The sequence below is a fragment of the Pseudophryne corroboree genome, chromosome 5 (assembly GCF_028390025.1).
Source record: "Pseudophryne corroboree isolate aPseCor3 chromosome 5, aPseCor3.hap2, whole genome shotgun sequence".
Lineage (NCBI taxonomy): Eukaryota > Metazoa > Chordata > Amphibia > Anura > Myobatrachidae > Pseudophryne > Pseudophryne corroboree.
The window spans coordinates 337,749,006-337,773,997 of record NC_086448.1 but is presented as its reverse complement, the minus strand read 5'-3'; the positions used below and the strand labels follow the sequence as shown (position 1 = coordinate 337,773,997).

At 44.9% G+C, this 24,992-nt stretch overlaps 1 protein-coding gene across 5 annotated transcripts in view; it reads right to left on the bottom strand.

Annotated features, from left to right (window-relative positions):
• The window catches only part of PDE1C (phosphodiesterase 1C), a 1,445,089-nt gene that overhangs the window by 985,674 nt on the left and 434,423 nt on the right, over positions 1-24,992 (bottom strand). Inside the window, exon 1 of one of the 5 annotated variants that reach the window (XM_063922565.1) lies at positions 769-1,382. The exons of the other annotated variants lie outside the window; for them this stretch is intronic. Coding sequence (XP_063778635.1) covers positions 769-902 — 134 coding nt within the window. The 5' untranslated portion in view covers positions 903-1,382. Of the gene's footprint in view, positions 1-768; positions 1,383-24,992 lie in introns of those variants that run through there. 5 annotated transcript variants of the gene reach the window in all.

Sequence of the window (24,992 nt, the reverse complement as noted above, 5' to 3'; positions counted from 1 at the left end):
CCAATTTAGGTCTCCATAATGTATTTTATCTGTATTATAATCCTGATTCATACATGAGTGTACTACTAGATTAAATATAATGTCCAAAGTGTATTTAATATGGTATTAATATTAATCCAACCTTGTGCCATATACAATAAAGTGAATTTCTTACAGCAGTTGAAATATATTGTATAGAGAGAAACTTTTTCTTTGGACTGCTAGGCTTACATTTTACCATGGGGCATTAACACCTGAGTGCTCACAGTCCTCCTAATAGAGTTATTGTTCAGTGTTTAACCTCTGTTGTGCTATAACACTAGGCACAGCTTGCATACAATCTCATAAGCTCAGACACCCTTAAAGTCTCTGAAAAAACATGCACAGAACAGGGCTACGGATACACAGTGTCAGGTATTTCTCAATGCATAGTTCACGTCCAAGAAAACATCCTATTTTATATCCATGGTGGAATATACAGAATAACAGCACTGTGACTATAATAACCCCCATTGCTGTGTAATAAAAATCATAAAATAAAATCCTCAGGATCTATATGCAGCCATCTCAATCTACATTTTTAATGATAAAACTTTTAACCCTGATGCTTTTAGTTTTTCCATTTAAATAGAAACTTTCACATGTTGGACATTTTATAAAAAAAATTAACAAAAACTATAAAAGCCCAATAAAGTGAGCAGCAGAGAGAGAAATAAAATCTAAATGTGCGTGTTTGTGCGTGTATATATATATATATATATATATATATATAATAGGATTAATACTTACAGTCCTCTAAGACGCAGCCAGATCTTCTCAATCTGTTCCGGCTGCAGATATTTCAGCGAATTGCTCTCAAATTCTTCAATCTCCTTTGTGGGTGACTCCATGGCTATAGGTTTGTGACTTTGGTTGAAGCTCATGAAGGATGGTTACTCCGAACAAACAAATACCAATACATACACAGACAGACGAAACACGCTTCACCTTTCACACTAATGGGGAGCATCAAACATTTTCTAATGTTTCTTCTTTTCCTTATTACTCCCTTTAATTTATTTTCCAGTTTTGTTCTTTTTATTACAGAAAGTGTGTGCTGACACCAGGAGCTCCAGGTGTATACTGGGAGTAGCTGTGGCAGAATGCCATGATCCTGAGTCTGATGTAAGGGATTAGGCTGATCTCTAGATTGAAATCACTACAGATTTTTTTTTTTAAACGATAAGCCAGACATACAATCGGTAATACCAGCTGAAGACTCTTTATCGTTGGTAAAAAGCACTCTGACAACAAGGAGGGGAGTGCAGAGCACAGGCATCCGCACTGCTTGTAATATGTGTATTCCTCCCATTTGATGGACCTTGCCTGTTCTTTACTCCAGGATGCTCGGAATGCCAGCCCTTGTCCCCTCCAGCATTGCTTCTCCCTCCCCTTACTCCTTGCCTCTCTCCTCCCTTCTATCCTTTTTCCACTACCAGCAGCTCCGCTGACAGGCAAGAGAACTGACAACTGAGGGAAAAGTCATCCCATAGCCAGCCAGGGATATGCCTCTAACACATGCACACACACATATTCTTCTTCTCTCATGCACAGATGCACTAAGCAGGCTGCAGGAAAAATTGGCTGCTACTTGAAAGAAATGGGGGTGGGTTGAAGGAAAGTAGTAATAAAACTGGCTCTCGTTAGCACAGTGATATATAGGAGGGGATACTGGCAAGGTGCTGCTTGGAGCACATCCACACAAATGACCAAGCTTTTAAGGTTTCAAGTTGGCTGGATAAAGAAATCTGTAGTCTCACACACTGACACCCAAAGCTGTAAAAGCCTCAGATACGTGTTCACTGTAACATTTCAATGAGACAAACTGTCCTATGTCTTAGAGATATACAGCTGCCAAAAATGATCACTATGACAAGTATCATACTTACCTCTCATCTCAATCAGCTTCAGCAGGAAGGCCTTTTTATATTAGGGCATTAGTGACCCAGGATTTTTCAAAACAACAAGGGTTAGAACAATGGGGCAGATGTATTAACCTGGAGAAGGCATAAGGAAGTGATAAACCAGTGATATGTGCAAGGTGATAAAGGCACCAGCCAATCAGAACCTAACTGTTAATTTACATATTGGAGCTGATTGGCTGGTGCCTTTATCACCTTGCACATATCACTGGTTTATCACTTCCTTATGCCTTCTCCAGGTTAATACATCTGCCCCAATGATCCTAATTCAGGTTGGATTGCAAAACGTGATCCAACTGCAAAAATTAGAAAATATATGTGGGCGCATGCACCCGCATTTTCTGTGGGGGCGGCGCAGAAAATGCGATCGCCTCGGCCTGTCAATCAGACAGAGACGGTCACGGGGTAGGAGGGGGGGGGGGGGGGCGGCAATGTTCTGATTCCTAGGCATAGACGTAGCATTGCGGGGGCAGAGGTGGCCAAACGGGGGCCATGGTGTGGGCATGATCGCAGCAGAGGCGTGACGTCACTAAGCTGCTCCGGCAGGAGGCAACCTTAATTTCTGCTATCAAGCAAAAATTGCAATGCGATCGCAATTTCTGCTTGATGAAGGGGGAGAGGCAGCAGTCAGCATGCTGGGCCCTGCGATGGGCGGGCCCAAGCTTGCAATCACAAGGATTGCAAATTCTGCTACTTAGCAGAATTTGCAATCCTTACTGAATCAGTCACAAAGTCACACAGCACGTTCTGTCACTCTTGTAAGCCCTTGACATTGGGTTTATCCATCAATTGACCTTTTTCATGCATACACTGGCAGTGCAGACAATCACATGGGAAATTAGCATTTTGTCATAAAAAAGGAACCAGTTATATGAATGCTACACATTAAAAAAAAAAACAACAACGACAACACATGTTTGACAATTGAAATTGCAATGCATTGTTACTAACTTTTCTTGTCTTATGGAGGTAAATAGTGTTCTTTAATTTGTTATAATAATGTTGCAGCTACCAGAAAAACGTACTTTTATATTCACACAAGCATTTAGGCATGCACTATTTGATACCAGTGCCAACACTCCTCTGCTGTTCATATGAGTGACACGGACAAATCATGCACAGATGTGCCCTCACACACCTAGCCTACATACACCATACATCTGAGCTGCATCAAGTGGTACAGCACAGTGACCTTTTAAAAAGTTTTTGCTTCTTTGTCACATTGCAGATGCAGCAAAGCACTGCACAAAATGTACTATAGACATGGGGCTGCAACTCTCACTGCACACAAATTAGTTTTAAAAGCATTTAAGTGATCTCATCTATTTAAACAGGAGTGACCCTTCGCCTACTGTATTCTTAGAGTGGATTGATTACCCATACCTCATTATATATGGAACACAACAAATTCTGGCATTACACACAACAGTATGAGCCACGCTGCAGAGAACACTGGTAAGTCAATGCGCTTGTTCAAAGAACAGGACTGATCTATGGTGGAACTGCTGCTGATTGACTTATTGGTGGAGAGAATTGATGTGTCTGTGTACATTATGAGTGTGTGGGGGGGGGGGGGTATGAGTGCTGACAGGTGAGTGAATGTGTCAATGGGAGGGTGACAAGATTAATGTATGGGTCAATCAGTGCTATGTGGGGGGGAGTTAATAGGTGCTGAGTGGGGGTACTAATAATGGGTGTTGCAGGTGCATAGGTTTATAGGTGCTGTGTGAGAAGATCTTTATGGGCGCTGAGGAGGAGGAAAGTGTTAATGGAAGCTGGGAGGGTGAATTTAGAATGGATTGGAAAATTAATGGAATCTTGGAGGTGACTAATGGGTTCTTGAGGAAACTGTTTAATGAGGGGTTAATTAATTAATGGATTCTCAAGGGCAATGGGTGCTGGATGGGTGAAACTCTAATGGGTGCTAAATGGGTTAATGGGTGATGACAGTACAGGTTTCCTGGGAGTAAAGGGGGGTTGGGTTGGAGGTTAATGGGCATATTGGTTTCTCAGAGTATACAACAGTGTTTAAAAGATTTGCAGACAGGATGTGTAGGTTCATGCTAAGTTGCTTTAGCAGGGTGTGCTCCCTGACTGTTTTGCAGATGGAAGAATGTACCCTAACCTCTTTTGGAGCGTCATGCTGGGTTGGAGGAAGATTATGCCATGCGTGGCGCCTTCTGTACTGAAAAAAACTTGGGGTTGAGCTTGGATGCCACTTTTTCCACAGAGATCTCAGTTTTCGACTTCCACGGGAATTTAGAATCTCAGCACCACAGCCACCACAAATCCATGGCCTGTGTCTGCCTCTACTAGGCATGAGTTCAACTTATGTACTGTTACTGTATTTACATGTATTATGGTATAATTAATGTATTGGAGATGCTTATGTGTGGCACAATCAGGCATGTGGCATATTATGAACTCTGTACACTGATGTGTGACATATTTATGAATTAAAACAATGGTGTGTTGCATATTATGCATTTCGGCACTGGTGTGTGGTGCATGTAGTGTGGCACTGATGTTTGGCATAATTGCATATCCAGTAGCACTTAGAACCTTGCAACCCTCCCCCTTCCCCTCCAGACCGATACCCCACCACATCCGGACCAATTTCTGTTCTTTTTTTTTAATTTTATTGCGATGGATAGCTTTTCCCCTGTTTGTACTCTTTACAGTACCTAGCCAGCCACTCTGGACAGCCTAAAATAGTAGCCACGCATGAGCAACAGCATCTCATCCAGTACACACAGGGATGGCCGAGGGGATATCTGCTGCAGTTGTCATGTGCAGCAACTTTTCCCAGCGGCCTTTGTGGGCAGCGGCTTACTGCAGTCACACAGTGCTCCGAGTCCATGGCAGGCTCGTGTGACAGCAAGTAAGGGTCCGCAGCAACTCCATAAAAGTATACAGTCCCTGCTGCTTCCCATCACCACAGATAATGTACAGTATACAGTCCCTGCTGCCCCACCACCATAGATAATGTACAGTATACAGTTACTGCTGCCTCCCATTACCACAGATAATGTATAGTATACAGTCCCTGCTGCCTTCCATCACCACATATAGGGGTACATTTACCAAGCAGTAATAAGAGCGGAGAAGTCAGCCAGTGGAGAAGTTGCCCATGGCAACCAATCAGCACTGAAGTAACATCTATAATTTGTATACTATAAAATGATACAGAGCTGTTGATTGGTTGATGGGGAAATTTCTCCACTGGCTCACTTCTCCGCTCTTATCACTGCTTAGTAAATGTACCCCATAATGTACAGAATACAGTCCCTGCTGCCGCACCACCACAGATAATGTACAGTATACAGCCCCTGCTGCCTTCCATCACCAAAGATCATGTACAGTATACAGCTCCTGCTGCCCCTCCACCACCGATAATGTACAGTATACAGTTCCTGCTGCCTTCCATCACCACAGATAATGTATAGTATACAGTCCCTGTTGCCCCACCACCATAGATGATGTACAGTATACAGTCCCTGCTACCTTCCATCACCACAGATAATGTACAGAATACAGTCCCTGTTGCCCCACCACCATAGATGATGTACAGTATACAGTCCCTGCTACCTTCCATCACCACAGATAATGTACAGTATACAGTCCCTGCTGCCCCACCACAGATAACGTACAGTATACAGTCCCTGCTGCCTCCCATCACCACAGATAATGTACAGTATACAGCCCCTGCTGCCCCACCACCACAGATAATGTACAGTATACAGTCCCTGCTGCCTTCCATTACCACAGATAATGTACAGTATACAGTCCCTGCTACCTTCCATCACCACAGATAATGTACAGAATACAGCCCCTGCTGCCCCACCACAGATAATGTACAGTATACAGTCCCTGCTGCCTCCCATCACCACAGATAATGTACAGTATACAGCCCCTGCTGCCCCACCACCACAGATAATGTACAGTATACAGCCCCTGCTGCTTCCCATCACCACAGATAATGTATAGTATACAGTCCCTGCTGCCTTCCATCAACACAGATAATGTACAGTATACAGCCCCTGCTGCCCCACCACCACAGATAATGTACAGTATACAGTCCCTGCTGCCTTCCATCACCACAGATAATGTACAGTATATAGTCCCTGCTACCTTCCATCACCACAGATAATGTACAGTATACAGCCCCTGCTGCCCCTCCACCAGATAATGTACAGTATATAGTCCCTGCTACCTTCCATCACCACAGATAATGTACAGTATACAGCCCTGCTGCCCCTCCACCACAGATAATGTACAGTATATAGTCCCTGCTGCCTTCCATCACCACAGATAATGTACAGTATACAGTCCCTGCTGCCTCCCATCACCACAGATAATGTACAGTACACAGCCCCTGCTGCCTTCCATGACCACAGATAATGTACAGTATACAGTCCCTGCTGCCGCACCACCACAGATAATGTACAGTATACAGCCCCTGCTGCCTTCCATTACCACAGATAATGTACAGTATACAGTACAGTCCCTGCTGCCTTCCATTACCACAGATAATGTACAGTATACAGTCCCTGCTGCCTTCCATCACCACAGATAATGTACAGTATACAGTCCCTGCTGCCTTCCATCACCACAGATAATGTACAGTATACAGTCCCTGCTGCCGCACCACCACAGATAATGCACAGTATACAGTCCCTGCTGCCTTCCATCACCACAGATAATGTACAGTATACAGTACAGTCCCTGCTGCCTTCCAGTACCACAGATAACATACAGTACAGTCCCTGCTGCCCCACCACAGATAACGTACAGTATACAGTCCCTGCTGCCTCCCATCACCACAGATAATGTACAGTATACAGCCCCTGCTGCCCCACCACCATGGATAATGTACAGTATATAGTCCCTGCTGCCTTCCATCACCACATATAATGTACAGTATACAGTCACTGCTGCCTTCCATCACCACATATAATGTCCAGTATACAGTCACTGCTGCCTTCCATCACCACATATAATGTACAGTATACAGTCCCTGCTGCCTCCCATCACCACAGATAATGTACAGTATACAGCCCCTGCTGCCTTCCATTACCACAGATAATGTACAGTATACAGCCCCTGCTGCCTTCCATTACCACAGATAATGTACAGTATACAGACAGTCCCTGCTGCCTCCCATCACCACAGATAATGTATAGTATACAGTCTCTGCTGCCTTCCATCACCATAGATAATGTACAGTATACAGTCCCTGCTGCCTTCCATCACCACAGATAATGTACAGTATACAGTACAGTCCCTGCTGCCTTCCATTACCACAGATAATATACAGTACAGTCCCTGCTGCCCCACCACAGATAACGTACAGTATACAGTCCCTGCTGCCTCCCATCACCACAGATAATGTACAGTATACAGCCCCTGCTGCCCCACCACCATGGATAATGTACAGTATACAATCCCTGCTGCCTTCCATTACCACAGATAATGTACAGTATACAGTCCCTGCTGCCCCACCACAGATAACGTACAGAATACAGTCCCTGCTGCCCCACCACCACAGATAATGTACAGTATACAGTCCCTGCTGCCTTCCATCACCACAGATAATGTACAGTATACAGTACAGTCCCTGCTGCCTTCCATTACCACAGATAATATACAGTACAGTCCCTGCTGCCCCACCACAGATAACGTACAGTATACAGTCCCTGCTGCCTCCCATCACCACAGATAATGTACAGTATACAGCCCCTGCTGCCCCACCACCATGGATAATGTACAGTATACAATCCCTGCTGCCTTCCATTACCACAGATAATGTACAGTATACAGTCCCTGCTGCCCCACCACAGATAACGTACAGAATACAGTCCCTGCTGCCCCACCACCACAGATAATGTACAGTATACAGTCCCTGCTGCCTTCCATCACCACAGATAATGTACAGTATACAGTACAGTCCCTGCTGCCCCACCACCATGGATAATGTACAGTATTCAATCCCTGTTGTCCCCCATCACCAGAGATAATGTACAGTATGCAACATAACTCATACTATTTGTGAGAACTAAAACTCTACAAAGTGACCAGTTGATCAAACAGTTGGAATGTAATTTGTAAAATGTGTACTATTTTTTTAATGTGCTTGCCAATAGGACAATTTTTATGCAGTCAGGTGCTGGGGTGCGATATGCCAAAGTTATGCCTAGGGTGCCCAGAAACCGTGCATCGGCCCTGGGAACCACCCCACTACAAATACTGCATTTGCCCCTGTATGGGACACTGGTGTGTGGCAGTGACGTGCGGTGAGGTCAATAACTGGGGAGGCACTGTTGTGATGAATGTGAATATATATAAAATACAAAACACCAAAGAAAAATTACATGTACTATATATTGTATCATTGAACCACATCATCTGAATACCTGCTGGTCTTATCTCCCCCCATCTTTCGCTGGCAGTGCTGATGTAGGTGGGTATCAGCAACCGTTTCTCTCCTGTCATTTGCCCGCTGGTTTATCCTCCATCTCAGGGGCCACAGGCGGAGGACGAGGAGGGGGCTTCAGAGACTCCACGAGTGATCCAAGGAGGATGGAAGACCGGGCAGCAGCGCCAGGACAAGCCGGAAAAGGAGACTCTGGTAGAAGGAAATCTTTGCCTAGGATGCACAAAAGCTTTTCACATGCCCTAAACAGTATAGTCTAATGATTTGCCACAGGTTATTAAGCAACAGGGATAAGATAAAACTGGAAACATAGCACAATTCTCTGCGTCACTGGAAGCAGAATGGCTGCAGACATCAGTTGACTGACAATCTGCAGCTATTTGGGGTGGGTAGGAGGCGGTGATAGCCTCCATTTCTCAAAATTACTGAGATTTACTGACCTCTTTGTAGGAGTTGCGGTGGCCTGCTTGTGTGACCCCATGGGTCATGCAGTCGGTCGATGGAGTCGCAAGTGATCTGATGCTTCATCGTGGGAAACAGCACTGGATCACAAATGTTGTGACTTATAAATAAAGGATAATAATAAAAATATAGCAATATATTTCCTGATTCCTAGGGCCCAGTTCTAGTTTCATCTTTGAACACATCAAAACAACGTACCTGATCAACATAAAGTGCTGTATTTACAAAGTGTCATTAAACAGGCAAAGGATCTGGAATATAGAGTAACACATCCCTCTATAGACTCATTTAGGTTGGGATGGATCATTTTTCCCAAACAGAACTGAAAATACATTTCGTGATTTTAACGTCTATTATCGTGTCTCTGAATTTAATTTATTTCTTTTTGGCAAATGTGTAAATGTAGCAGTGCCGTTTTTACTGGCAGCCGAGACGTGCACCTGCACGGGGCGCCCGCTGTGGCACTTTTCGCCTGGCCCGACTGCTATCAGTGCTCCCCCTCCTCCCAGTCAATAGTATTTCACTCTGTGATGCATTTGCATCATGATGTCATGACGCAACGCATCATTTCATGAAACCCCGCCCCCAGAGCAGAGTACTATAATGGTAGCATCTATGACAGGGAGGAGGGGGAGCGAGGGGGCGGGTAGGGGAGCTGGCTGGCTGGCTGGCAGGGGCTGGGGCTGAGGCTGGCTGTACACACCCCTGACAACGAGCATTACCCCAGGCAACTAGCATTACACACTCCTGGCAACTAGCATTAACCCTGGAAACGAGTATTACCCCTGGTAATGAGTATGACACCCGTCCCAGAGCATGAAACCCATGGCAACGAGCATGGATCTCAGAGCATGAAACCTATGGCAACGAGCATGACATCCAGCGCATGAAACACCTGGCAACGAGCATGACACCCAGCAAATTAAACCCCTGGCAACGAGCATGACACCCAGCAAATTAAACCCCTGGCAACGAGCATGACACCCAGTGCATGAAACCCTTGCAACGAGCAGGTAATTTAAAAGTAATTAGAAGCTTTACTGTAGGGCATAATGTATCATGGGCATTACGGTGTGTGGCATAATATGGTGCAGGGGGCATAATATGGTGCAAGGGGCATTACTGTGTGGGGCTTAATGTGGTGGAATTAATTTTTTTCAATGTGGTGGCAGAGGTCTGTTGGTGCAGGGTCAAAAACTGGGGTGTAAGGTCATCTTTTCCTGTGAGACTACGCCCATTTTAGTGAGGCCACGCCCCCTCACTGGAAGGCACGTGCAAATTTCTGTTGTTTTTTTAAATCTCACACTGGGAGCCAAATTGTCTAGAAACAGTCCTGAAATGTAGAGCTGGCTTGCGATAAACAATTGCTTTTGTGATTTTTTCCATTATCTTCGCCCTTTTTATGACATTTTTTATCACACTCTGTAGGCAAATGCTAATGTATTAGCCACACTAGATAAAGTATCTATGTATCAAAGGGGTTAAATCAAAGATGCCTCATTCAGAAAATAATGACATTTCATGGGTAACGGATATTCAGGAATATACTTTATAGTCATGATAATCTATTCTCTACCTGAACATTAATATTAACCATCCAATCACTGGCCATAGGTACATCTGATAGTTACTTTATCTAGTAAAAGTCCATCGAATTTGGAATGTGTGCGTGTTTGTATATATATATATATATATATATATATATATATATATATATTCTCTCTCTTTCTCTCTCTCTCTATATATATTATATATATTTATAAATATATATATATGTGTGTATATATATATATATATATATATATATAATTATGTATACATATACAGGTTGAGTATCCTATATCCAAAATGCTTGGGACCAGAAGTATTTTGGATATCGGATTTTTCCGTATTTTGGAATAATTGCATACCATAATGAGATATCATGGCGATGGGACCCAAGTCTAAGCCCAGAATGCATTTATGTTTCATATACACCTTATACACACAGCCTGAAAGTAATTTTAGCCAATATTTTTTAATAACTTTGTGCATTAAACAAAGTGTGTGTACATACACACAATTCATTTATGTTCCGTATACACCAGGGCTGGCCAAACCAGTCCTCGAGATCTACCAACAGTTCACATTTTCCAGACCACCTAGCTGGTGCACAGGTGTAGTCATTATTAGGTAAGATGTGCTGCATTCATTCCTAACTGACAATTCCACAGATCTCCAGGAGGCCTGGAAAACATGAACTGTTGGTAGAGCTCGAGGACCGGTTTGGCCAGCCCTGGTATACACCTTATACACACAGTCTGAAGGTCATTTAATACAATATTTTTTATATTTTTGTGTATTAAACAAAGTTTGTGTACATTGAGCCATCAAAAAACAAAGGTTTCACTATCTCAGTCTCACTCAAAAAATTCCCTATTTCGGAATATTCCGTATTTTGGAATATTTGAATATGGGATACTCAACCTGTACTGTACATACTTACAGTATTTTTGAATAAGTGTATTTTTAAATATATAAATATATATGGACAAAGGTGATTTTAATGTCAAAATGAAATTTAAAAAAAAAAAAAGGGTAAATGCTTAAAAAAAAAGATTCGGTTTCAAGATATCAAACAATGCAGATAATTACAGAATCCATGATGCAATAAAAAAGTTAGAAGTAAATTATTGAATTATTGATCAATGGGTCAACATGGATTAGGTCGACAGTCAATAGGTCAACCACTATTGATTGACACTGACATGGTCGAAGTGAGAAAAAAAAGGTCAATACATTAAAATGGTCGACACATGACAGGTCGCCACATAAAAAGGTCGACATGACTTTTTTTTTACTTTTTGTGTCTTTTTTTGCGTAACATGACCAGGAACCCCAATTAGGGCACCGCGTCCCCTTGCTTGGCTCACAAAGGCAAGGTGCCTTGTTCCATTACTGCTGCACTCGGTATAGGTTACTATTCCCAATCATAATCCATGTGGATGGTAAAGTATGAAGAAGTTAAAAATCAATTAAAAAAAAAAAAAAGTCATGTGGATCTTTTCATGTGCCGTGCCGACATGTACCTTGTTGGCCAGTTTACTTTTTTCCTATGTCGACCATGTACATGTCGACCAATGGTGGTCGACCTATTGTCTGTCGACCTACCATCTGGATACCAAATTTTCGATACTGTACATATGAAATTTATTACACTTATATTCATTTCTGTGGTTCCGGAACAGATACAGACAAAAAAAGGGTGTAGTATGAGTGGATGGCGCTTTGGATCCTCAGCATGCTGGCTGCAGGGCAAGCGCAAATGAGCCCCGTGCGGGTACAGTGGCGTGCTATGCGCACCACACTATTTATTCTCCCTCCCGGGGGGGCGTGGACCCCCAAGAGGGAGAATAGTTGTCGGTATGCCGGATGTCAGGAATCCAGCGCCGGTATATTGAGCGCCGGGATCCCAACAGCCGGCATACTGAAAACCACCCAAAAAAAATGCAATAAAAATGCAATAAATCATATAATACACATGACAAAAAAAATGATAAACACACGAAATAAGACTTTTTACGGATTTTTAACGCAAAAACAGCTTTGACACAGATTCCCCCTCTGCCTGCCTATTCATTTACATTTAGCTTCCAAAAAATAAGATTTTACTCACCGGTAAATCTATTTCTCGTAGTCCGTAGTGGATGCTGGGAACTCCGAAAGGACCATGGGGAATAGCGGACTCCGAAGGAGGCTGGGCACTCTAGAAAGATTTATGACCACCTGGTGTGCACTGGCTCCTCCCACTATGACCCTCCTCCAAGCCTCAGTTAGGACACTGTGCCCGGACGAGCTGACATAATAAGGAAGGATTTTGAATCCCGGGTAAGACTCATACCAGCCACACCAATCACACCGTACAACTCGTGATACTATATCCAGTTTGACAGTATGAAAACAACTGAGCCTCTCAACAGATGGCTCAACAATAACCCTTTAGTTAGCAATAACTATTTACAAGTATTGCAGACAATCCGCACTTGGGATGGGCGCCCAGCATCCACTACGGACTACGAGAAATAGATTTACCGGTGAGTAAAATCTTATTTTCTCTAACGTCCTAGTGGATGCTGGGAACTCCGAAAGGACCATGGGGATTATACCAAAGCTCCCAAACGGGCGGGAGAGTGCGGATGACTCTGCAGCACCGAATGAGAGAACTCAAGGTCCTCCTCAGCCAGGGTATCAAATTTGTAGAATTTTGCAAACGTGTTTGCCCCTGACCAAGTAACAGCTCGGCAAAGTTGTAAAGCCGAGACCTCTCGGGCAGCCGCCCAAGATGAGCCCACCTTCCCTGTGGAATGGGCTTTCACTGATTTAGGATGCGGCAGTCCAGCCGCAGAATGCGCCTGCTGAATCGTGTCACAGATCCAGCGAGCGATAGTCTGCTTAGAAGCAGGAGCACCCAGCCTGCTGGGTGCATACAGGATAAATAGCGAGTCAATTTTCTTGACTCTAGCCGTCCTGGAAACATAATTTTTCAAGGCCCTGACTACGTCCAGTAACTTGGAATCCTCCAAGTCCCTAGTAGCCGCAGGCACCACAATAGGTTGGTTCAAGTGAAAAACTGATACCACCTTAGGGAGAAACTGGGGACGAGTCCTCAATTCTGCCCTCTCCATATGGAAAATCAGATAAGGACTTTTATATGACAAATCCGTCAATTCTGATACACGCCTGGCCGAAGCCAAGGTCAATAACATGACCACTTTCCGCGTGAGATATTTTAGATCCACGGTTTTTAGTGGTTCAAACCAATGTGATTTTAAGAAACTCAACACCACGTTGAGATCCCAAGGTGCCACTGGAGGCACAACCGGGGGCTGAATATGCAGCACTCCTTTTAGAATGTCTGAACTTCAGGTACTGAAGTTAATTCTTTCTGGAAGAAAATCGACAGAGCCGAGATCTGTATCTTAATGGAGCCTAATTTTAGGCCCATAGACACTCCTGCTTGTAGGAAATGCAGAAATCGACCTAGTTGAAATTCCTCTGTTGGGGCCTTTTGTGGCCTCACACCAAGCAACATATTTCCGCCATATGCGGTGATAATGTTTTGCAGTTACATCTTTCCTGGCTTGAATCAGCGTAGGAATGACTTCCTCCGGAATGCCCTTTTCCTTTAGGATCCGGCGTTCAACCGCCATGCCATCAAGACGTAGCCGCGGTAAGTCTTGGAACAGACAGGGCCCCTGCTGCAGCAGGTCCTGTCTGAGCGGCAGAGGCCATGGGTCCTCTGATATAATTTTTTGAAGTTCTGGGTACCAGGCTCTTCTTGGCCAATCCGGAACCACAAGTATCGTTCTTACTCCTCGCCTTCTTATTATTCTCAGTACCTTTGGTATGAGAGGCAGAGGGGGGAACACATAAACCGACTGGTACACCCACGGTGTTACCAGAGCGTCCACAGCTATCGCCTGAAGGTCCCTTGACCTGGCGCAATATCTTTTATAGCTTTTTGTTGAGGCGGGACGCCTTCATGTCCACCTGTGGCCTTTCCCAATGGTGTACAATCCTTTGGAAGACTTCTGGATGAAGTCCCCACTCTCTCGAGTGGAAGTCATGTCTGCTGAGAAGATCTGCTTCCCAGTTGTCCACTCCGAGAATGAACACTGCTGACAGTGCTAACACATGATTTTCCGCCCATCGGAGAATCCTTGTGGCTTCTGCCATCGCCATCCTGCTTCTTGTGCCGCCCTGTTGGTTTACATGGGCGACTGCCGTGATGTTGTCTGATTGGATCAGGACCGGCCTTTTGAAGCAGAGGCCTTGCCTGACTCAGGGCATTGTAAATGGCCCTCAGTTCCAGAATATTTATGTAGGGAAGTCACCTGACTTGACCAAAGTCCCTGGAAGCTTCTTCCCTGTGTGACTGCCCCCAGCCTCAAAGGCTGGCATCCATGGTCACTAGGACCTAGTCCTGTATGTCGAACCTGCGGCCCTCTTGAAGATGGGCATTCTGCAGCCACTACAGTAGAGATACCCTGGTCCTTGGAGACAGGGTTATCAGCCGATGCATCTGAAGATGTGATCCGGACCACTTGTCTAACAGGTCCCCCTGAAAAGTTCTTGCATGGAACCTGCCGAATGGGATTGCTTCGTAGGAAGCTATCATTTTTCCCAGGACTCACGTGCAATGATGCACCGATAACTGTTTTTGGCTTCAGGAGGTCTCTGACTAGAGATGACAGCTCCATGGCTTTCTCCTCCGGGAGAAACACTTATTTCTGGTCTGTGTCCAGAACCATCCCCAGGAACAGTAGACGTGTCGTAGGAAACAGCTGTGTCTTTGGACTGTTTAGAATCCAACCGTGCTGTTGTAGCACTTTCCAAAATAGTGCTACCCCGACTAGCAACTGCTCCTTGGACCACGCCCTTATAAGGAGATTGTCCAAGTACGGGATCATTAAAAACTCCCCTTTTTCGAAGGAGTATCATCATTCCGGCCATTACCTTGGTAACACCCTCGGTGCCATGTACAGTCCAAACGGCAGAGTCTGGACTTGGTAATGGTAATCCTGTACCACAAATCTGAGGTACTCCTGGCGAGGATAGTAAATGGGGACATGCAGGTAAGCATCCTTGATGTCCCGGGATACCATGTAATCCCCCTCGTCCAGGCTTGCAATAACCGCCCTGGGCGATTCCATCTTGAACTTGAATTTTTTTATGTATGTGTTCAAGGATTTTTAATATAAAAAAGGGTCACACCGAACCATGCGGTTTCGGTACCCCAAACCGTGTGGAATAGTAACCCCGTCCTTGTTGAAGTAGGGGCACCTTAAGTATTACCTGATGGGAATACAGCTTATTAATTGCCTCTAGCACAGCCTCCCTGCCTGAGGGAGTTGTCGGCAAGGCATATTTGAGGAAACGGCGGGGGGAAGACATCTCGAATTCCAGCTTGTACCCTTGAAATACTACTTGAATGAAACAGGGATCCACCTGTGAGCGAGCCCACTGATCGCTGAAATTTTTGAGACGGCCCCCCCACCGTACCTGGCTACACCTGTGGAGCCCCCGCGTCATGCTGTGGACTCAGAGGAAGCGAGAGAAGAATTATGATTCTGGGAACAGGCTGACTGGTGCAGCTTTTTCCCTCTTCCCTTGTCTCTGTACAGAAAGGAAGCGCCTTTGACCCGCTTGCTTTTCTGAAGCCGAAAGGACTGTACCTGATAATACAGTGCTTTCTTAGTCTGTGAGGAAAACTGAGGTAAAAATATTTCTTCCCAGCAGTTGCTGCGGATACGAGGTCCCAGAGACCATCCCCAAATAATTCCTCACCCTTATAAGGCAGAATCTCTATGCGCCTTTTAAAGTCAGCATCACCTGTCCAGTGACAGGTCTCTAATACCCTCCTGACAGAATGGACATTACATTCATTTTGGATGCCAGCCGGCAAAATATCCCTCTGTGCATCCCTCATATATAAGACGACGTCTTTAATATGTTCTCGTGTTAGCAAACTAGTATGTTTGACAGCGTCACCGACCACGCTGCAGCAGCACGCTCTGCAGGTTTCAGTCTAGTACCTGAGTGTGTAAAAACAGACTTCAGGATAGCCTCCTGCTTTTTATCAACAGGTACCTTCAAAGTGGCCGTTCCTAAAACGGTAGTGCCACCTATTTTGACAACCGTGTGAGCGCCTTATCCACCCTAGGGGATATCTCCCAGCGTAACTTATCCTCTGGCGGGAAAAGGTACGCCATCAGTAACTTTTTTGAAATTACCAGTTTCTTATCAGGGGGAACCCACGCTTCTCACACACTTCATTCATTCATCTGATGGGGGAACAAAACACTGCCTGCTTTTTCTCCCCAAACATAAAAACCCATTTTTAGAGGTTAATGTCAGAAATGTGTAACACATTTTTTATTGCCGGGATCAAGTCACGGATGTTCCTAGTGGATTGTGTATATGTCTCAACCTTGACGACACTGGAGTCAGACTCCGTGTCGACATCTGTGTCTGCCATCTGAATGAGCGGGCGTTTTTGAGCCCCTGATGGCCTTTGAGACGCCTGGGCAGGCGCGGGCTGAGAAGCCGGCTGTCCCACAGCTGTTACGTCATCCACCCTTTATGTAAGGAGTTGACACTGTCGGTTAATATCTTTCACCTAACCATCCACTCTGGTGTCGGCCCCACAGGGGGCGACATCACATTTATCGGCATCTGCTCCGTCACTATATAAGCCTCCTCCTCAAACATGTCGACACAGCTGTACCGACACACCGCACACACACAGGGAATGCTCTGACTGAGGACAGGACCCCACAAAGCCCTTTGGGGAGACAGAGAGAGAGTATGCCAGCACACACCAGAGCGCTATATAATGTGGGGATTAACACTATAACTGAGTGAATTTTCCCCAATAGCTGCTTGTATATACAATATTGCGCCTAAATTTAGTGCCCCCCCTCTCTTTTTAACCCTTTGAGCCTGAAAACTACAGGGGAGAGCCTGGGGAGCTTTCTTCCAGCTACACTGTGAAGAGAAAATGGCGCCAGTGTGTCTGAGGGAGATAGCTCCGCCCCTTTTCCGCGGCCTATTCTCCCGCTTTTTTATGGATTCTGGCAGGGGTATTTATCACATATATAGCCTCTGGGGCTATATATTGTGATTGTTTTGCCAGCCAAGGTGTTTTTATTGCTGCTCAGGGCGCCCCCCCTCCAGCGCCCTGCACCCTCAGTGACCGGAGTGTGAAGTGTGCATGAGGAGCAATGGCGCACAGCTGCAGTGCTGTGCGCTACCTTGGTGAAGACTGATGTCTTCTGCCGCCGATTTTCCGGACCTCTTCTTGCTTCTGGCTCTGTAAGGGGGACGGCGGCGCGGCTCCGGGACCGAACACCAAGGACTGGGCCTGCGGTCGATCCCTCTGGAGCTAATGGTGTCCAGCAGCCTAAGAAGCCCAATCCGGCTGCAAGCAGGCGAGTTCGCTTCTTCTCCCCTTAGTCCCTCGCTGCAGTGAGCCTGTTGCCAGCAGGTCTCACTGAAAATAAAAAACCTAATTCTATACTTTCTTTCTAGAGGCTCAGGAGAGCCCCTAGTGTGCATCCAACCTCGGCCGGGCACAAGATCTAACTGAGGCTTGGAGGAGGGTCATAGTGGGAGGAGCCAGTGCACACCAGGTGGTCATAAATCTTTCTAGAGTGCCCAGCCTCCTTCGGAGCCCGCTATTCCCCATGGTCCTTTCGGAGTTCCCAGCATCCACTAGGACGTTAGAGAAAAAATCACATGAAATACAAACCTACTGAATAGAGGCTAGTGCCCTGCCAATAACACAAGCCCTGTGACACTTGTATATAATGTATAATAGTGAGACAGTAATGTGCAATATAAATGTCTTCAAAGTTCAAAGTGGTCACACAAAAACTCAGCTGACCATGAAGAGAATGTCAAGTGGTTCTTTCACTCTTATCACACATTCCAGGATACCATGTGGCATTCTTTCTAAATGGCAGAATTAAATGCTGTCATAAGCTACGCATTTAATTATAATTAATATAAAATATGCACAAAAAACTATTTATTAACATTTGTTTATATATTGCCGGTACATTATGTTGCACTTTACGTTTACAATTCTGGACACAGTAATAAACCAAGACTGGGTAATAATAACAGACAGACATTGAGGTAAAAGGGCCCTGCACGCAAGCTTATAATACATAGAGAAATACAGTAGGTGTTTGATATATGATGTGCTTATATATTCCATACTGGTCCAGCCAGACTGAAGGTGTAATATGTGCTTTGCTTGTAGGCTATAGGGGGTTGTTTGAGTACGGAAATAGAAAACATTAAATTCTGTATGAAATGTATAGAGGTGAAAATCGGGTACAATTAATTATGGAGGTTATGTGTGTGATATGTGCATACATATGTGCTCTCATCACCAAGCCTTAATATGCCATGTGGCGCCAGATGCCCGGCATCTTGCGATCTGTTCCAAGTGGTGGAGTACAGCAACTTTTCTGTACATTTGCATCTTATTCTCACCACAGACGCAGCGAAACACCACTCAATCAGCCCAGAGATGCAGGGCTGCGACTTTAACCACACAGGAATTAGTTTTATAGATGTACAAAAAGCTGCGGCCACTGCATCATAACACTTGGTATACTTATTCAGACTCATTCACAGACAGATGTACAAGTGTTGCATATCAAAATAATCAGAGCAGTCTTGTTAAGTGGTTTTGTCACATCAGATTGTTTCATTTGTACAACTAATGGGCCCTACACACTGGCAGATCCGCCGCTGAACTGCCCGAAGGCGGATATGGCTGACGGGCGACCTGGCGGCGGGGGGGAGGTGACGGGGGGAGTGAAGTTTCTTCACTTTCCCCGTCACCCGGCTCCATAGCAATGCATGCTAATATAGACAATCTCATCCATATTGGCCTGCATGTATAAGCGACGGGGCACCAACGATTAACGAGCACGGGGCTGCGCATCGTTAATCGTTGGTGCCTACACACTGCACGATATGAACGAGTTCTTGTTCATTAATGAACGAGAACGTTCATATCGTGCATTTTATCTGCCAGTGTGTAGGGCCCTTAAGATGCACATTCAAACAAAAAAAGACTCTTTGCAAAAGCTGAATTGCACAAGAGCTTGCATACCAAGAAGGGCTGTATGGCGCAACTGTCAATGGCTATAACGGGGCATATTTATAATGCAGATTTAAGGGGCCCATACATCAACAATCACAAGAAAACATTTCACTGATTCTGTTCCCCCCCCCCCCCCATTTAACAATTCTCCAATACACTAATATACGCTCACTCATTGCCAGTATTTTACAGTGCTTCGCAGATCGTTTTCATCCAAAGATCAGATCTGCAAATAATGAAAGTGACAATTTTACTAGTACAATCCTAGTAACGGTCTGCAAATTGACTGATCGTTACCATACACTAGACATGTACAGCCCTGATTGGTCAATGATATTCAACATTTTGGAAAACCTGATTCGCTAATGCCGATCACATTTTGGTCGGTGAATGGTGAACCCATGGCCGGCTCTACCATTAGGCAGCTTTAGGCAGATGCCTAAGGCACCAGGATCTGGGGGGGGGGTGCACCACTGAGTCTGCCTATCACAAAACTAAGAATGAAAAATTCTTGTTGTACTCAGTGCCAGATTAATGTCCACAAGGGCCTGGGGCTGACAATTCTGGAAGGCCTATTGTGTTACGCCGCAGGGGGTGTGACCAATGTCGGAGGTGTGTGGCTGGCGATATGTATTGTGGTGACCATGTGAGGCTGTGGTCTGTACAGGGATTGTGGGGTGAGGCTAGCACCATGGAGAGCATAATTAGCTCCTACCCTCTACCCACTTAATCTTTCCCCTCTTCACACATATCAATAGTGTAATGTGAGAGCCTACTAATGAATAAAAAGAAACACCCCTTCTTGACGTGAACCTAATTTTGCAACAACAAAAAAGAAAAATGACACTTAGGGGCATATTTATCAATTATGGGGTTTTAGACTGAATAATTGTAATTTCTCATTACCACTATTCGCGGCAATGAGAAATTATACACCGCCCTAACGTACAGTGTATCCGGAGAGTATTCACAACGCTTCACTTTTCCCACATTTTGTTATGTTACAGTCTTTTTCCAAACTGGAATAAATTCTACACAAAATGGGGGTAATTCCAAGTTGATCGCAGCAGGAAATTTTTTAGCAGTTGGTCAAAACCATGTGCACTGCAGGGGGGGCAGATATAACATTTGCAGAGAGAGTTAGATTTGGGTGTGGTGAGTTCAATCTGCAATCTAAATTGCAGTGTAAAAAGAAAGCAGTCAGTATTTACCCTGCACAGAAACAAAATAACCCACCCAAATCTAACTCTCTCTGCAAATGTTATATCTGCCCCCCCTGCAGTGCACATGGTTTTGCCCAACTGCTAAAAAATTTCCTGCTGCGATCAACTTGGAATTACCCCCCATGTGCGCTGCAGGGGAGGCAGATATAACATGTGCAGAGAGAGTTAGATTTGGGTGGGTTATTTTGTTTCTGTGCAGGGTAAATACTGGCTGCTTTATTTTTACACTGCAATTTAGATTGCAGATTGAACACACCACACCCAAATCTAACTCTCTCTGCACATGTTATATCTGCCTCTCCTGCAGTGCACATGGTTTTGCCCAATTGCTAACAAAGGGGGTAATTCCAAGTTGATCGCAGCAGGAATTTTTTTAGCAGTTGGGCAAAACCATGTGCACTGCAGGGGGGGCAGATATAACATGTGCAGAGAGAGAGAGATTTGGGTGTGGTGAGTTCAATCTGCAATCTAAAATGCAGTGTAAAAATAAAGCAGCTAGTATTTACCCTGCACAGAAACAAAATAACCCACCCAAATCTAACTCTCTCTGCAAATGTTATATCTGCCCCCATCCCCCCCCTGCAGTGCACATGGTTTTGCCCAACTGCTAAAAAAAATTCCTGCTGCGATCAACTTGGAATTACCCCCAAAGTTCCTGCTGTGATCAACTCAGAATTACCCCCAATACCCCATAATGACAATGTGAAACATTTTTTTTTTTAGATTAATGCAAAGTTATTAAAAATAAAAAACTAAGAAATCACATGTACGTAAGTATTCACAGCCTTTGCTCAGTACTTTGTTGATGCACCTTTGGCAGCAATTACAGCCTCAAGTCTTTTTGAATATGATGCCACAAGCTTGGCATACCTATCTTTGGGCAGTTTCACCCATTCCACTTTGAAGCACCTCTCAAGCTCCATCAGGTTGGATGGGAAGTGTTGGTGCACAGCCATTTTCAGATCTTTCTAGAGATGTTCAATCTGATTCAAGTCTGGGCTCTGGCTGGGTCACTCAAGGACATTTACAGAGTTGTCCTGAAGCCACTTCCTTGATATCTTGGCTATGTCATTGTTCTGCTGAAAGATTAACCATTGCCCCAGTCTGAGGTCAAGAGCGCTCTGGAGTAGGCTTTCATCCAGGATGTCTCTGTACATTGCTACATTCATCTTTCCCTCTATCCTGACTAGTCTCCCAGTTCCTGCCGCTGAAAAACATCCCCATAGCATTATGCTGCCACCACCACCATGCTTCACTGTAGGGATGGTATTGGCCTGGTGATGAGCGGTGCCTGGTTTCCTCCAAACATGATGCCTGCCAATCACACCAAAGAGTTCAATCTTTGTCTCATCAGACCAGATAATTTTGTTTCTCATGGTCTGAGAGTCCTTCAGGTGCATTTTGGCAAACACCAGGTGGACTGCCATGTACTTTTTACTAAGGAGAGGCTTCTGTTTGGCCACACTACCATACAGGCCTGATTGGTGGATTGCTGCAGAGATGGTTGTCCTTCTGGAAGGTTGTCCTCTCTCCACAGAGGAATGCTGTAGCTCTGACAGAGTGATCACCATCGGGATCTTGCTCACCTCCCTGACTAGGGCCCTTCTACCCCGATCGCTCAGTTTAGACTACCGGCCAGCTCTAGGAAGAGTCCTAGTGGTTCCGAACTTCTTCCATTTATGGATGATGGAGGCCACTGTGCTCATTGTGACCTTCAAAGCAGCAGATATTTTTCTGTACCCTTCCCAAGATTTGTGCCTCGAGAAGTGGTCACTTCACTCCTATTGGGAACCGCGAGTGCTACTGCGCCTGTGCGGCAGTCATAGCCAATGAGATGGCATTAGCTAACAGAGCCAAGCTTTGTGAATCTGTTAGCTTGCAAATGCATAGGGGGCTGCAGCTGCTGTCAGAAAAGGGGGTGTGGTTCATCAAATCGACAGTATCTAGGTCGACAATGTTTAGGTCGACCACTATAGGTCGACAGTCACTAGGTCGACATGGATGGAAGGTCGACAGGGTTTCTAGGTCGACATGTGCTAGGTCGACAGGTCTAAAGGTCGACATGAGGTTTTTTTTTTTTTTTTGTCGTTTTCTTCGTAGAGTGACCGGGATCCCAAATTAGTGCACCGCGTCCCCTCGCATGGCTCGCTTCGCTCGCCATGCTTCGGGCATGGTGCCTTCGCTCCACTACTGCTTCGCTCGGCACACTTTACCGTTCCAATCATAGTCCACGTGGATCGTTAAGTATGAAAAAATTCAAAAAAAGAAAAAAATGTGAAAAACTCATGTCGACCTTTAGACCTGTCGACCTAGCACATGTCGACCTAGAAACCCTGTTGACCTTCCATCCATGTCGACCTAGTGACTGTCGACCTAAACATTGTCGACCTAGATACTGTCGATCTTCAGACCGGATCCCCAGAAAAGGAGGGTCCATGGCAGTTATAGAGATACTGTATCTTCTGCAGTCCCTCCATTCTACATAACCTCCCCCTATTTGTTTTATATTGTGCTACCCTTCATCTGTATATACTCTACTTTGCCTTTCATCTTCTTCATCGTTATGTCCTGTATTGTGAGGCCTGCCCTGCTATATGTCCTACATTGCGCTGTCCAACCCATCTATATGAGTTGTATTATGTACTACATACCCCCTCCAATCTGTATGTACAGTGCACTCCCTGTATGTAGTGTGCACTCCCTATTTTGTGTTTTTCTATATTGTGCCCATCACCCCTATATGTAAGTTTTACATCAACTCCACATGTCTAGTATTGTTCTTGACCACCCCCTACTCTCTTGTGTATTGCCCGCTCCCCCCATCCTTATGTCTTGTATTGTCCTCTCCCCCTCTGTCCTCTGTATTATATTATCCCCTGCCTTCTATGTCCTGTCATATTTCCTCACCCTGCGATAAGTTACTGCCGTCTTTACTTGTGGTAATAAAAACTGCCAGCGGTCAGTAAAAAGTGAAGCAAAAACACCACTGTAGACAGATAAAGCATATTACCAGCTGCTGAATGACCGGACCTCTGCGAAGGACTCTATTTCCACAAGGAGAAACAAAAACTGTATATAGTAGTACAAGGGTGAGTAAACCAAGCATGTCCCCTTTTAGGAGGGAAAGCCATTCCCCACATACTGCTTGTATGTTTGTATGTTCAATGGGCCTAATTCAGACCTAATCATAGGAGCAACTTTGTTAGCAGATGGGCAAAACCATGGTGGTCATTCCGAGTTGTTCGCTCGGTAATTTTCTTTGCATCGCAGCGATTTTCCGCTAATTGAGCATGCGCAATGTTCGCACTGCGACTGCGCCAAGTAAATTTGCTATGAAGATTGGTATTTTACTCACGGCATTACGAGGTTTTTTCTTCGTTCTGGTGATCGTAATGTGATTGACAGGAAGTGGGTGTTTCTGGGCGGAAACTGGTCGTTTTATGGGAATGTGTGAAAAAACGCTACCGTTTCTGGGAAAAACGCGGGAGTGGCTGGAGAAACGGAGGAGTGTCTGGGCGAACGCTGGGTGTGTTTGTGACGTCAAACCAGGAACGACAAGCACTGAACTGATCGCACTGGAAGAGTAAGTCTCGAGCTACTCAGAAACTGCACAGAGAAGTCTTTTCGCAATATTGCGAATCTTTCGTACGCAATTTTGATAAGCTAAGATTCACTCCCAGTAGGCGGTGGCTTAGCGTGTGCAATGCTGCTAAAAGCAGCTTGCGAGCGAACAACTCGGAATGAGGGCCCATGTGCACTGCAGGTAACATAGTAACATAGTAACATAGTATCTAAGGTTGAAAAAAGACAATTGTCCATCGAGTTCAACATATTTGTGGTCTCCTATGCACGATTATTTTGTACAGATGGGTCCACGGTTATCTTGGCTAGTTTGCTGCGCCTAGGCACAACATGGTTTACTAACATAAACCCTTCATCTATTGTTCTCAGCTGCAATACAATACAGAGAACAATACAGCAGGGGATTAAGTCATTACAGCAGGGGATTAAGTCCGATTGGCCAGTCTCAGTTAATCCTATTAAAGGTCAAGATAAACATGGACCCATCTGTATAAAATTTTGACTGAAGTTGATGACTGCCGTTACGTTTTACCCCTCTTTTTTATAATAACCATAGTGCGTGACTATGCCCCGTAACCCTGGATATCCTTATCCATTAGGAATGGTGGGGCAGACATAACATGTGCAGAGAGAGTTAGATTTGGGTGGGTTATTTTGTTTCTGTGCAGGGTAAATACTGGCTGCTTTATTTT